The sequence below is a fragment of the Epinephelus lanceolatus genome, chromosome 16 (assembly GCF_041903045.1).
Source record: "Epinephelus lanceolatus isolate andai-2023 chromosome 16, ASM4190304v1, whole genome shotgun sequence".
In the NCBI taxonomy this organism is placed as follows: Eukaryota; Metazoa; Chordata; class Actinopteri; order Perciformes; family Serranidae; genus Epinephelus; species Epinephelus lanceolatus.
The window spans coordinates 23,507,081-23,522,872 of NC_135749.1; the positions used below are offsets into that span (position 1 = coordinate 23,507,081).

General features: G+C 39.2%; 1 protein-coding gene across 1 annotated transcript; it reads right to left on the reverse strand.

The window, feature by feature from the left end:
* Positions 1 to 17: 17 nt before the first annotated feature.
* Positions 18 to 11,936, reverse strand: scamp3 (secretory carrier membrane protein 3). The gene is made up of 9 exons (XM_078175642.1): positions 11,591 to 11,936; positions 11,212 to 11,295; positions 7,672 to 7,785; positions 6,553 to 6,673; positions 6,314 to 6,442; positions 3,392 to 3,551; positions 3,147 to 3,248; positions 2,932 to 3,049; positions 18 to 964 (listed from the first exon to the last, which is right to left on the reverse strand). Exons 1-9 carry the CDS (start codon positions 11,642 to 11,644, stop codon positions 803 to 805), a joined length of 1,044 nt encoding a protein of 347 aa, XP_078031768.1. The 5' UTR covers positions 11,645 to 11,936; the 3' UTR covers positions 18 to 802.
* Positions 11,937 to 15,792: the final 3,856 nt, after the last annotated feature.

The following is a 15,792-nucleotide window of genomic DNA, read 5'->3' on the forward strand; positions in this document are numbered from 1 at the left end:
TAACACAGCAGACTGTGTAAGCATGACATTATATTTTATTAAAACCAAGACAGTGACCTGTAATAATCATAAGAACCACAAGCAGCACCAACAGAACAGTGACAGATATAGTTTAACTGAAACAACATGATCATAATCTTTACAGTATGAGAAGTTTTGGCAATAAGGTCAACAGGCATTTTCATTTGGAGTAATAACAAAACAACGCGTTAGTTTATACATAAGCAACAAAAAACAAGCGCTGGCCAAAGTTGAGCCACTCAGTTATGGATCAAATGTTAGAATGGCGACATTTCAGTGTTCAGCTGTGACTCATTATTCTCAAACATGGCTCCTTGTAAACATAATGTACATCCAAGTCATTTAAAATTCATCCAGGCTAGAACTGTCCTACTTGGCACACAGCTTGTCTTTCTAATACCCAAACAAAAAGCATTGTCCCTGCATTCACCGACACTTGGTACGACTGGGCTAAATTTCATACAGCTTCAACTTCTTATCGTTTTCACATTTCATACGTTCTTTCTGTTTCTTGAGTCAACACGCATGATTAGTTGACTCCTGGTTTGGCAATGTAGCTAACTTGTCCTGTACACCTTTAGAAACTAGACAACCCCACCTCTGTCTCATGCAAGTGCCCTGTAGTTCAGTCGCTCAGGGGTAATTATACAGACTCAGTTTCCCCCCACCAATAAAATTCTAATCATCTGTGGGGAAATAAATAACTAACAGATCCTCTATCAAGCTGAAAGGGCCCTCCTCCTCCTTCACTTCTTACCCTCCCAACCCCTCTCGTCCCTCTCTACCGAGGCGCAGTGAAGGCCCCCTGGGCAGCATTGGTGGCGGCGCTGGTGGCAGCATTGGCAGCGGCCTGGCGTACAGCCTGATTGGACATGACTCCTGTGGCGAACTCGGCCTGGGCCTTCTGAAAGCTGGCATCGGTCTGCCTGTACAGACTGTGGACCTAAAGAGAAGACGAGCAGAGCACGCTGACACCCGATACACGCGGCAATTCATCCTCATATCATGTACATTTGTGAGGGTGGAAACGATACGCAGAACCTGATATCGTGGCTATTCTTCAGACTGTTTGTTATCTACTGACGGCTTCATGGCAGGTGGACCACCTGGGCACAGCTGCTGTGAGCATTTCCACAGATCAGTGAAAGTGGAAAGCCAGCTTGGCAATTCTGATTTCCCTTTCTTCCTTTGACCTATTTCATAAAAGTGACCCACTACATCATGCCGCAGTGTCTCCTAATTGTCTACCATTAATTTAACCTGAAAGCATTTACAGGCACAGTGCACATTAATATTTAAACATTATTACACACCTACTTTCACTAGTTGATTGGATTTAAATAAGAATTTTACATGAACTAAAAATTAAGTATTCATTTGCCTTTTGTGTGATTACATTAACAATGAATGTTAACGTGCTCTAGTATCTCAGTTGTTCCTGCATTGTCACTGGTGTCATTTTGTTCTACATCATGTTCCAAACTGTTTCCACTGTTTCATCAACTAACTAACAGTAACTTTAACCCTGTTATGAAAATGAAACCTTACTAAAAACAGCTTTAAATGACAAAAACAAATTTCAGCAAAGTGAGTTTTGAAGTCAATCATTTAATACATTTTAGTGCTCAAATGACAAATTCCTTCCTAATGACAAATTAGTGCTATTCATCAGTCTAGATTGTTTTAGTGTAGTTACCGAGTTTTGGAGATATCACCCATAGAGATGCCTGCCTTCTCTCCAATATATTTCTTTATTTCGTTATTCCAGATTCCCATTAGTTGATACCGCAGTAATGACTATTCTTCCTGGGGTCCACATAAAATGCGTAAGCAAGACAAGACATCAAATTATCACATTCTCTCCAATATAATGGACCTAGATGGTGCTCGGCTTGTGGTGCTCAAAGCAACAAAAATTATGTCTGAAAAACTCAACAAGCCTCTCGTCCATGAGTAGATGCATGGTTCCTTCTGCGCAGTGATACGGTTGGTGGGTGTAAATCCGTAGAAAGAAAATAGATCCTACAAATTTTTTGGGCACCACAAGCTGAGTGCCATGTAGTTCCATAATATCTGAGAGAAGGCAGACATCTCTACGTCCGATATCTCCAACACTGCTGGCAACTCACATGCAATTTTATTGATTATGTTTTAACATGTAAGTATAAGTTAGTTTTCATTATAAAAATGTGATTGTGATAATTAGAGATCATTGTGATTTTATAATACCCTGCATGTCATTATCTAAAATCATTATATCAACACTTACATTATAAATCTAAGAAAGCAGACCATCTGAATGTGAAAATGACTTCATATATGTGCTTCACAGTAAACTGTCTGGGTCATGATCCAGCTAACTGCCAATGAGCCTGCCCCTCTGCAGGTTTGTGCTAAAGGACTTGTTGCTTCGACAACAGCCCCAGATAAAAATAAAGCCAGCTTCGAAGAACCCAAAAATCTAGTATGTACTATAAATACCTCATCCAGGTATCTGATCATTCTGTGCGTGTGGGAAGGTGCATTATCCACTCTAAGTTACATAGTAGTGGGTAAAATAAAATGACGGTGAATCATTATGAAGAAAATAAATTAGGATAACATAACCCAGGAGAGTCCTGCAGAGCTGTCAATGCAGCAGAGCTCAAACAACCAGAGACTAAAAGTTGCCCTCAGAGACGAGTGGCTGAGGTGTTCAGGGTTTAAGACACACCTGCAGGCAGATGATCAGACACCTGGATACCATTAAGATCATGTCTGTAGGGACATGAACAATCATGTTTCTCCTGTTCACATCCCGAATTAGACACAGGGGATAGTGTGACTGACACCTTGTCAAAAACACAACCTTAATTTGAGTCACTAGCTGTGAGTTTTACCTGCATGTAAACAAATTTATTCAGTTTTTACCTTCTTCAGCATGACAACCCCCATGGCGGCTTGGGCAGTAAAGAGGACAGCATTCATCATCATGATCGCTCCAACGGCGACACTGGTCTTCAGAGCAGCCAGGCTCACGATCCACCCGCTGAGGAGAGGAGACGCAGAGAAATAAACAGAGGAAACAAACTGGGAAGAGTCGTGCATCTGTCTAACACAGAGATGGGTTTGTTTATTAGTTGTACCTGAAACCCCATCCAGGGATACCGATAGTCATGATGACAGAGACGACCACTTGGGCAAAGAAAACGAAGAAGAAGACAAAGAAATTGAAGGAGCTGTCACTCCTAGAGAAAAGAGAAATATTATTACAAAGCAAAATAAGCAGCTCAAAGCCATTTATGTTTTATGTTGTTAGCTTGTCGTGTACAAAAACTTAAAACAGCAAGTGATGGATAAAAGTTCCTCATGTTGATGGTGGCACACACACCTGAAGGCTTTGTACACAGGTCGGTACCAACAGACGAAGGAGCAGGGGGTGAAGAGGAGACCCCAGAGGATGGCGAGGCCCAGGCCAACACCATTCGAGGAGTCCACACAGAACATGGCCAGGGAGGAGACCAGGTTGAAGAGCAGCGTGCAAGTGCAGACTGCACGTTGATGGAATAGCATGAAAAGGAGACAGAGGGATGAATGGGAGTGTTTGAACAGGAGGGAACAGCACTTCAGTCTGAGTGTAGGGATCAACTCTTTGTTGCTTTCTTACAGAGCTGTGGACTAAAACACAAATCCAGCACGCTCCTCCGTGCTCTAAAGAAAGAGCCAACTTGTCAGGACTTTGGCTGATGCAATATGACGTCACTTATTACCTTCCTTTGCCTGCTGCAAGGTTTAGAGGCGGCTCTCGTGGTTATTACAAAGCCCAGGTTTTGTTTTAGGATATGCCTGAGCTACAAGAATCATCATCACTGCAATGGCCTTGAAGATTTGTTTTAAATAAATAAATATCTGATAGGTCACTATTTATCACTGAATTAGGTAACACAATGCTGACTGAGCCTGTGGCCTCCTGATGAAAGCCCTTGCATTTGCAGTATTACAAACTGGGTGTCTGTGGCGACGTTCCCGGGAAAAATCACAAGAGACAAAAAGCCATTAATAATCCACTTTCACACACTGAAGCATACGTACATGCACGCACACACACACCAACTATGCTGTGGTAACCCTTTCATCTTGCCAGCTGCAGGGCTCATGAAACAAGGTGACATTAATAAATTCACCAGCCTGGTTTCAAGCTGTAAGGCACAAACGCACTGAAAACATCTGAAGCATGCGTTATGAAGTACACCTTTTGTTTTAAATGGCCGAACATGCACCAATAGCATTAAATGAGGACCGAGGAAAGACAGTAGGAGGGCACAACAGTTTTGGGGTGACAGCTGACATTAGCTCCGTTAGCTTAGCTTAAAACTTTATGAGCAACACAGTTGTAATTCTTCAGCACTAAACAAAAATAACTACCGCTGCCAACAGATATACTACTGTAGCTCTTAACTACTGTGTTAAGAAAAATAAAAGCCTTGATCATCGGTAGTTATATTAACCTAACAGACCCACTCTGTATCACCATATCATCTAACATAAAAAACTTAACCTGCTACAAAAACATAGCCACAGCAATTAATTAACATAGTATAAAGTCATGATTAGCTTTGCGTTATGGGACTTTCACCCACCTGCAAGACAAAATAAAAGATGAAATGAGATGGCGGGTCTCCAGTGGCTTTACTGCCGACTGACGAAAGCAGCAGCATGCACCCAACAGTTGCCCTCGTGCCTTATGGCTACTCAAATAGACATGTATAGAAAATGAATAAGGGTATCTGTAATATACAAACTTTTTGTCTTAATAGCAACCTTTTCCGAAAATACTGGTGGTTCTGTGATGTTCACATTTCAAATATGATTTACGCGTGTCAAATGAGGAGCGTTCAGGCCTTTAGTCTGCTAACAAACACACTGCAATTACCCCTATCACCAAAGAGGCCCCTTATTGTCAAAATGGTAACTTTAAATATCCCTACGGTTATCTTTTTCTTAATCTTATGTTGGTTTTTGTTTTGATTGTTTAAAAAAAAAAATCAATCAATGCCTTAACATCTACTTAACAAGGACAGCTGTTTCAGAAAAGTATTCTACACAAAAAGATCTTTATTTCAACTTAGGGATGCACCGATCCGATATCTGGATCGAATATCGGCCCCGATATCATCAAAATAGATGGATCGGGTATCGGAATATGCAACCTATACCTGAGGCGATACTTTCCCTTTAAATCTATTGCAATGCGAGCTACGTCATACGTCATGGAGCGAAGGAGAGAATCTGCTGTGTGGAGGTATTTCACACTAATTGAACTGCTGTTGCACAATTGTTTATTTTTGTTAAAAATAAATAGTTCATCATTGCATTAATCTGTTTCATCTTGTTTCATTTTATCTGAAGAAAGAACTGTGTAGTCATCAACTCCTGATGCCTCTAGTCTTTTCTGTTCTACATGTAAAGGTATATATATATATATATATATATATATATATATATATGTATGTATGTATATACATACATATATATATACACATATACTTTTTAGGTCAACCATGGTATCGGCTGATACTCAAAGCCACAGCATTGGGGTTGGTATCGAAACTGAAAAAGCTGCATCGGAGCATCTCTATTTTGACTGACACCGCTAACATGATATAAAGTGTTTGATGTTCAAACCTGTAGCCATATGACTTTGATAATAGTGAAATTAATTTTGAGCACATAGAGTGTGATTGACCTCTCTACCACTTTTGTTATATGACAGTTTTAGCATTGTGTGCTTATATATTACAATTAAATGATAAATATATCAAATATCAAGATAAAACAACAAGAAACAAACAGTTATAAGGAACAAAATCATAAAACATACATATCATTATTTGTATTACATAGTTTTAAAAGCCAGATGATCATAGTCCTGGTACCAGGCCTTGGAACATGTGCTACCATTCGCTGTGATTCAACAATAAACTTGCAGTGAAGTGTTAAAGTGTTTGTACAAATATTTCAGCTCGTACTCCAGATAGTTCAGTGGAGGTCACACAGACATGTGTCAGCTCTAGGTTAGATTTCTCAGTTTTCAACACTACCACCTTCCACTGATAAGTCTTGAGTGTCTACAGGTGGAGGTTGTAAAGTTTCACTCCGATCGCACACACAGTGCCTCTGCCTCCTGCCAACACAAAACCCAAACCTCCGGAGAACTTTAAATAATTACGTTACGTAATGACACTGATGTTGCAACACAATGCTGGGATTCACACACCAGCGAGCGCATAGCAAGACAGTTACAGGAACTCACACATCCAGAAGTAGTACATGATGGTGACAGTTCTCTGGAAGCGCTGAGTGATCTCCACATTGATGTCCTGGTAGAAGCAGGGACCCACAGGGCAGAATGAAGGCAGCGGGGGCCAATTATTCTGACGGGCTGATGAAGAGAAGATGTGGGGAAAATGTCACCGACAGCAGCTCCTTTTGAAATCATTAAATCAATATACACTGAGGTATTTATTTCCCCTCTTATCCTCCCTCTCTTACAGGCTCCAGGTCCCAGGCTGTGTGACTCCAGCTCCCTCTCTCTTCTCTCCAGCTCCCGCGCTTTCTTCTCCAGCTCCTCCTGCTTCTTTAGAAGCTCTGCTGTGGTGGCGTTCACCGCAGTCTAACACAGGATGACAACATGTAAATGACTGTCAAGGTTCAAAGAGAAAGGTTTTGTATAAGGGGCTGTATCCACCAAAGTGCTTTTTCCTGAGACCTGTGTATTTTATTTTTGTTTAATTCTTTGCAATGTAGCATAGTGTATTCACGCTATGGTGCAAACGTCAGCAGCGTGACGAGGCGCTGAGCATCTTTTCTGAGCAAAGTGCTGCACGTTTTGCATTTTTTTTCTGAGCCGAGAGTTAAAAAATGTTCAGCTTTGGGTGAAATGCTGCACTCGTCTCTGTCACTTTACACCCAGCCGTCCAATCACAGTGGAGGAGGAATAAATACCACGAAGACCAACCATCATATTTTACAGATAGCCGTGCAGAACAACAACAACAGCAACAACAACTAAGTCTACTGTATAGATATTAATATATGTTTCCCCTGTCTTCTCTCCCAGTGTGCTTCAGCTTTTTCTTCTTCCAAAGAAAGTACTCTACCTCTCGCCGAACTTTTTACCTCCATGAAAATTTCATATGGCAACCAAAACATCAGCTGAAAAAATGCTGCACCTGCAAAGTGTTCTCAAGTGTATCCAGCTGGGCGTTTCTTGAGGAGCGCCTGCTGTTTTCAGCTGGGAAAAAATGCTTGGAACCAATGTGAATCACAGAGGACATGATTTTAAGGTACATGATGTCATGTACTGTATCAGCACTGACATCTAGGGGGGGCACATGGGACATATCCCCTTAATATTTAGAACATGTGCCTTTGTCCACCCCCAATAAACTTTTATTTTGACAAAATTAAACACATTTACATCACAAATTGATGCAGAAAAGGCACAAATTTGTGCATAAAAATTCACAATAATGCAGGAAATTGAGTGTTCGATGCTCAAATCTTTTGGCAGAGGACCCCTAAACCGCCCATTTTACATGTGTCCACCCTAATGTTGAAACACAACCCACGCCCTTAGCAACAAATGTCTTTACATTGCAGCATGTGTACCTGAGAGTTGTAGGAGCCATAGTTGCGAGGCTCAGTGGGTGTCGTCCTGCTGGGTGGGGTCTGTGCAGGCACAGATGGAGCAGAGGGAGAGGTGGCTTCATATGGAGGTGGAGGCTGGTGAAAAAAACACATCAGTTTGACCTCATCCTGTAAGCAAGCCCAGGAAGAACATGCTTTCATCACAATTCACAGGGAAACTGTTTTTTCTTTCTTTTTTTTTTTTTAATCCACTGTACCTTCATTTAAAAGGATTTACAGTGCAGCTACAAGATGTGGTAACGAAAAGGATAATATCAACGGGGGGGGTTACTAACATTTAGAACTTAACATTAATGAATTAATTGTCAATCAGATTTTGAGAGCTGCAGTTGCAAAACAAGTCTAAGTTTAGTTCCTGTTGCTGCGGTATTTGCCAATATCAGCAGCTGACAGGAAGCACACGTGGACCCAAGCTGTTTCCTAGCAACAAAACTCCAATGACACGGTCGATAACTAAGACCCAAGCTGTGTCCTAGCAACAAAAACATGAACGTCTATAACATGCAAGTCCACTGTGTGTCAAATGGCATTGTGTGTATTTTGGTCTTGTCATTTAAGACGTGAAGACATGAAGAACATCTATGTTCAATCCAGCCCTCACACTTCAGGCTGTAGATGCATCCAAGCAAAGCAGGCATCTCTCCAGCCTTCCTGTGTGTCCACTGGTTTGGACTGTTTTAATAAAAAATATATTTCAGTTTTTATCTTTTACTAATGCAGAAGATCAGCTGACAGAGCAAGGGTGGGTGCAGCTTAATCACCCGATCTTGAGGTTTTTGAGGGAGCTTTTTTCTAGACAACTACACTTCAGCCATTATGTGTGATTTGCTTATCGAATCAAATTGAACTAATGAAGGAAGTGAAACAAAATGGTCATGTGGTCCGATTATCAGGCTTCTGCAGGGACTTACAAGGTTCTAAAAAACAAATAAGCAAACCAATCTTTAGTTCATTTCTGTTTCAGTTTTTAAAAAGGACTTTTTCTGCATAATTTATTTCAAATGTTCTAATTTACTTTTAAGGTATAAGTTTATTGTTTTTGTTTTTTTTATAACAAGTAACCTCCCTTAGCTTGCAGCCATCTCTGGAAGCAGGCTGATAGACACTGTTAAAAAAATACACAGCTAAAGAATAGGAAAGAAAACAATTGAATTGAAAACTACTGAATTAAATGTTGAACTAATGAGTGGTTTCTGACCTTTTTCCTTCAGGAACTCCTTTTCTATCATTAAGTAAACTGACAGCCCCTGACTGAGAAACATATCTAATGGATATTTCATATTATATTTGATGCAACCCAGATAATGAACTCAATCACTGCAAAAAGTTTGTGTAAAATGAGTGTTTTGGATGAATCTTGAGCAGATTATTTCCTGTGAATATTACATCAGAGATGAGTTTCCCTGATGCATGCAGGAAGTTATTATACAATTCCCTGTATTGTGTATATTTTTTAATTATTTCTTTAACAATCATACATACTTAAACTGTAACATTGAAGAAGATGCATGGAAAGACATAGTAACAAATACAGGATGGTCCACCAGGGATGCCCGGGGTAAATTTACACATTATAAGATTATCCACAGGTACTATTACACACCAGTAAGACTTCATAGAATGGGTTTGTTACAGAACAACTTATGTTGGAAGTGTAAGGCAGAGGCAGGTACCTTCTTACACTCACTGTGGGAATGCCCTTTGGTTTTTCCTTTTTGGAAAAAAGTCATTGTAAAATTGAGTGAAAAATCCTTGCCAGAATCCCCCCAACGTTGTCTCCTAGGGGATAGGTCAGAGTTACCACCAGGAATATTAAAAGTAGAATTTGGTTTAGCACTGACAGGCTTCATCAGTGCAGCTAGAATTATTCTTCGCCACTGGAGAGTCAGACTCAACCAGCACTTACTGACTGGGTTAAGATAATGACCAATAATGCCTCCTATGAACTGATGATAGCTAAGTTAAATGATAACAAAGGAAAATTTTTTCAGGTCTGGGGCAATTTTTTGAATCACATAAAAGATGGGAATAAGGACCTATAACAGGTGAGGGGAGAAAGACAAATGTATATTTTATTCAACACCCTTCATGGCTGAGGATTTATGGGATTTAGTATTTTGTATGATGATGGAGGATGGATGATGTGCTGTCTTGTTATATTTATGTGCTGAGATGTATAGTTTTCTTTAATTGTATTTTATTTTACATGATTGTTTTGTTTACGTTTGTTGAAACCAAAATTCAAATAAAAACTTAAATGACAAAAAATAATCACACATACTTACTAGGCTTTTTTTTTTTTTTTGCAAATTCAGTGTTTTCTTCTCCATGGCACATTGTTCTGTTGGCTCTTTTAACTGCTCTTCTCTAAGCCTCTGTGTATATAGCTTGTGTTAAGGTCTTCATCGTGCCCTTAACCTGTGAGATTTTAGCCACTTTTAAACTGTCTGCTCAGGGCGGGAATGTCCCGCTGTTATGCCACCTTGCAATTCTGTATGGGTCACACTTTTATGTCAGCAATGGAGGTAGTAAAAGTGCCAAATCATCATCTGTGTAAAAGGGACAGCTGGCAGGACGGGATCATGGACAGAACAGGTGTGATGTTTTGATGATGTGTTACTATGTTGTTAGTGGGTAACTCAAAAAAAGAAGAACAGCAGCCAAAAATATCCACGAATTTGAAAAACAGTGAGGTCCGGGAGCTCCTTAACCTCCGGGCTAAGGACTAGATCAGCCACCGTAAAACAGTTATGGTAAATGATGCCAATATGTATGTTATACATCACACGAGAGGCCTATGATGGTGTGTTCAACGTCACACCCATCGTGCTTCTGCTGTTTCAGGGATGCCGGCAACTACAATCAAGCAGTGGAACAGTATGATGCTGCCATTGTTTGGTTCTGTGTAAAAATGCAAAGGCAGCGTAAAGAAGAGACTTCATAGCGGCCTTATAGCGCAACCTCTGTGTAAAAAGGGTTTTTATGAAAGATTTTTATCTTGAACAATTCTAACTTTAAAACTAACATTTTATTCCGTTTTCTTTGGGGGAATGAATGAAATGTTGAGATAACATTTTTATAAAGTTTTACAGTATTACACCCTTTAAATCAAGAAGGCCTTGCAGAACGGTCGGGACCCCCAAGTTGGGAAACAGTGAACTAAATGGCAATTCAGTCCACGTTTCTCCAGCCTCATGCTTAAACTTTATTTAATCTTAAAATAACTTGTATTAATTCAAATTACAGCGCAGCAAACCGAAAGCCAGGTGCTACTGCGTCTTAGAAAATCTGTAACACATACACAGATAATGAGGGCAATGACTGGTTCATAGGAGCAAAGCAGTACATTCTGCACCACAGACAGAGCCTGTACTGTGAGCCTCACAGAACATGGCAAGGCAAGCACATACATGACACTTAAAGGGGTAAAAGGAGCATTTGTGTTTCACATTATCAACAGTTATCCCCTTATCTTACACTTAAGAGAGGAACATGACTCACCCCAGCGCTATTATTATCAAAAGGGTTGTACAGGTCCAGTGTGGCATATCCTGTGTTGCTGCTGTGTTGAGTCACTGCAGGGTCCTGGCAAATAAAAACAAAGGGTTATTTAATTAGCACAATAATAACTTTTAACATTAATCCCCATTTAACAAACCTGTGTGGCCTCTATTGATGTATCCATTGTTAACACAAGCTACAAGTGGCCAAAGATTGAGGAGGGCAGGAAGGCCCAGGCATAAAAAACACACACGTCACATGAGCAACAACACGCCTGCTATTACACAGAGCCCACATCAATGACTTCAACCCATCAAACACAGCCTGACAGACCGCTCTGACACTGGCTAATATTAGATTAATGTCTCGTGTCACCCACTTGGAAAGGGTTGTGGTCGTCCATCGGCTCTGGGAAGCTTGTGTATTTTGACATATCGACGGCGGGCTGTTTGGCAGCGGTTGTGTCTCTTGTAGCAGATAAAACGCTGCGTTTGTTTCGTTTCTGAATCCAGAGGGAGGGCGGTGTAGTCGGTTTAACGGTCAACTAGCTACCCGCCCTTCCGGTGCTCATCTCTCCGCAGGTTAGATAGCAGGTGAACACGGTGTACGGAAAGGCCGGTGGTCGTATTCCCCGGTGTTTGCCACCTCCTGCGACGCAGATCCCGTTATTTTCTCCCGCAGGAAAACAGCCGCGATACAGGAAGTAACCAGCCAAGGACTGGATCATGTGACCGCTGCTGCGGCAGACAGAGGAGCACGTGAGGACAGGAGGGGGCGTAGCCGCGCGTGTGCTGTGCCAACAATTAAATTAAATAAATAAAACATTTTAAATTAGATAAAGAAATTATATTTAAAACGGTTATCACAACAAAAGTGTGTCATAATACGTTTTTTAAAACATATTCTAATGTTATGCAAAAAAAAAAAGTAGTAGACTACGTCACAGCAGGGGCGTAACACTAAATTCTCGGCCCTGTGCAGGAGCAGTGTCTTCTTATATAGTTTACTTTCTTTCCCTGTCCTTTATTTCTTTATTTTCTTCTTTGGAACCCTTATTTCCCTGTCCCAAAGAAAGACATGACAGTCAGTACGTTGGTGCCCCAACAGCAAAAGCAGTCATTCACTCATTCAATCACTCACTCACTATTTTTTTTTTTTTTTATAAAGTTCAGTCTTTCACACAATTTATACAGCCAATTTCAAGTTAGTTAAGGCACTAATTACTTAAAATCAAATAAAAAAACAACAACAATTTTTCACTCCAGGATTGTCACAGCCCCCCCCCCTATGAAGCCCCTGCGGTTAGGGCTAAAGGGTAAATAAGATATGAGGAAAAAAAAAAACAGAATTAAATAACAGAAATGTTAATTTAAATAAATAATATCAGTATTAAAACGGTTATCATAGTAAACACATAGCTTGTGTGTGTGTGTGTGTGTGTGTGTGTGTGTGTGTGTGTGTATATGTATATTTACATATCTCTATGTGGAGTGGGAGGGTTGGGTTTTCTCTTTTCTTTTTGTTTTCTGTTTTGGATCTTTGTTGTTTTTAACCTCTGTGAGGCACTTTGTGTTACTGTTGTATGAAAAGTGCCATATAAATAAAGTTGATTTGATTTGATTTAAAACGTATGGTCATAGGTTTTTAAAAATGTATTCCAAAAAATATGCCAGGGGTCAAAGGACAAATAAGATAACATAAGATAACATACGATAAGATAACATAACATAACATGAGATAAGCTACATCTTTATTGAACAATTCAGTTGTTGCAGCAGTACAAGGACAGACACACATGCAGATAAGTGGGCTATAGAAAATAACAGAGATAAATAATCACAGGTAGTGGAGACCAGATATAGTTGTAACACTTTTTGTCTATGAGCACCTATAACTCCATGACTTTTTATGGTAAAACTTTCAAATTTTGTCACAAAATACCTTTATTTGTTTACTGCAAATAGCCATGTTTTGAACCTCTCCAACTATATCACAGAATCTGTTAACTGATGTCAAATATAAGGAGACAATGGTTACTATGCGATAAGTTGTAACAATAAGTAAAAAATAATCACACAATTACAAAAAATACATATAAAAACTAATACATACACTGATAATCAATTCCTTCTGAGGTCTAACTCACTGATGAGTCTGCTGCCACAGTCAAGTAACCTACCAAGAGTTTTTTTTTTTAAATTTTTGCAGTATCTGCTCAAAGCTACATGGCAGATTAATATTAGTAGTAATATTTAGGGACAGAGTAATATTTAAGTAATATTAAAGTTAGACTTAAGGACAGACCTTACTATCTGTTCCTGCCTCGCCTCTGACGCAGACCTTCTGTGTGCAAACACACCCCTGTCATTTTTTCTCACCAGCTTTCCTGGCCTGCTAAAAAGCAGTAAGATAGGTAGATGAAATGTGTTTAGTTATCATGAGGGTTAGTTGTAATTTTTTTTTTTTTTTAAAAGATGTTACAACCATCCCCACCCCTGTCAGCCATTGTTTAGCTAGCTGTAGTAATGTGGTTGTTTGAAATGAGCAAATATTCTACACATTTGACCAAATAGACTTCTCTCTAATCTAATACAAGTTACATAATTCTAATTTCAGCAGTATCAGTAGTAATTGAAATATAGAGATGGTCCAAAATAATGACTTTCATACCTGAAAATCAGTATTGTGGCTGTAAAATCTGCACACTTCTTTACACAGCTATGAAATTTCACATGCAAGGTCAGGACGACAGTGGTCATACACCAAATGTATAACATGATTAATACGTCATTCCCTCTCAGTGAAAGTGGTGCTGTTACAACCATCCCGTTGTTACAACCATACTCAGTCTCCCCTACATTAACTAAAATAAGAATAGAATAAAAATAAAAACTATAATAGAGTATTTGGAGACAAAATGACATGGTAAAACGAGTGGTGCTGATAAAGTGACAGGGTGTGATTAATAGCAGCAGATTCAATAAGTCTCCTGAAAGGAGACTGATATGATAAAGATTAGGTAATGGTACTCAGTGTTGTGTTAATATAATGTACTGCAAGAGTCAAGGTAAGATATAACATAACATAATCTATGGTACATCATGATATAGTGGGATATGAGACATAGTATAAGGTACAGTAGGGTGGTCATATACAATCATATAATATAATAGTCTGTAAATATAGAATGTAAAATATAATAGAAGGGAAAAAAAGGTTCAGTAAGTTAGACAATTGTCTTATATAATTTAAATGATAAAAATTAGTAGCTGAGATTAAATATACATTTTGCATTTGATGAATTTACTGCTTAAAGGATCAGCAGATAGATCATTGAGCCTTGAGGAAATTAATTGTTTGTTTTTGGCATACAATGGCAACTATTAACCTCATGATTTTGACAAATACTCAAAGTGTAAATCCTAATTTGGGCATGTCACTCCACTCTTAACATTTAGCTTAACATGTACATCAGTCTGATCTCAGTCTTTGCCTGGTGTTTATGTAACTGTTGGTTAATATTCATGTCTTGAGGTTTCAAAAATACACTTTACTCCTTTTCCAGTAGATGTCAGTCTCGTGTCTTGAAGTACTAATTTTCCCTCTGCTTCTCTGGTCTCAGCTGACTGTGAGTCTCAAGAGGAATGTAGTATTTGAACCTCAGGTAACTGCTCAGGTGCAGCAAAATAAACATTAATTCTTTTTCAGAATATTTTATCACATCTGACGCATGCACTTAAACACGTTTTCAAAATTAACCTTGAATCATTGTTGCTTCCATTTTAATGGAATTTATCAGATGTGTTTTTTTTGGTCCCAGCTTGTTTGAAGGGCGCAAAACCTTTTAATAGGTTCTTCTGTGTACTTCTTATACATTGTACGAGCCTGCAGTCACAGGCTGAGCAGCAGCAGAAGGGTTTGGCCCTTTAGCTTATACACACTTCATGCCCTAATGCCCTTGTACAATCCAGCCTGGGTCTCTTTTCATTCTCCTCTCCTACAAGTCACATGGGGTCACATGGGTGAGGGCAGTCATATGATTTCATTACATACACACAGGTCAGACTGTCATGTACACATACAGTGCTCACACACAGTCAGACATTGTTCATGCACATACTGTACATTCCCTGTTACTGGACCCCCCTGTTGCTCATGAACAGATCTTCACACATATGATCTTTTAATGCATGAGCAGGCACATTTTCATCACCAAAAATATGATAAATGTAATATAAAGTAATAAATAAAATATTTTATATGTGAAGCTGAACAATGTTGATGACGCTGTGTAAAATACTCACACCCAGGGCTCCTTGTTTTTTATGGGTGCACTATCTTATCAAATGAAAATGTTCTATATGTCTTCTCCGTCATCCAAAATAATTTTTTCCAAAATTTGGCCTGACAATTTGGTACTTTTGGAAACTTTAGGTTCTCTAGAATTTAATATCATGTACAGTGGATTTGAACTGCACAGAAAACAACTATTTTATGGATAAATTGATTGATTGATTAATTAAGAAAATAATCAGCAGATTAAGAGACAGATTGATAAAAATAATCTTTAGTTACAAATTA

Coding starts and splice junctions, on each gene's coding strand:
- scamp3 (XM_078175642.1), bottom strand. CDS start 11,644: ATGTCAAAATACACAAGCTTCCCAGAGCCGATGGACGACCACAACCCT. Junction 3,249..3,391: donor CCTGTGTACAAAGCCTTCAG/GTGTGTGTGCCA, acceptor TCTTTTCTCTAG/GAGTGACAGCTCCTTCAATT. Junction 965..2,931: donor GGGTTGTCATGCTGAAGAAG/GTAAAAACTGAA, acceptor TCTTCTCTTTAG/GTCCACAGTCTGTACAGGCA.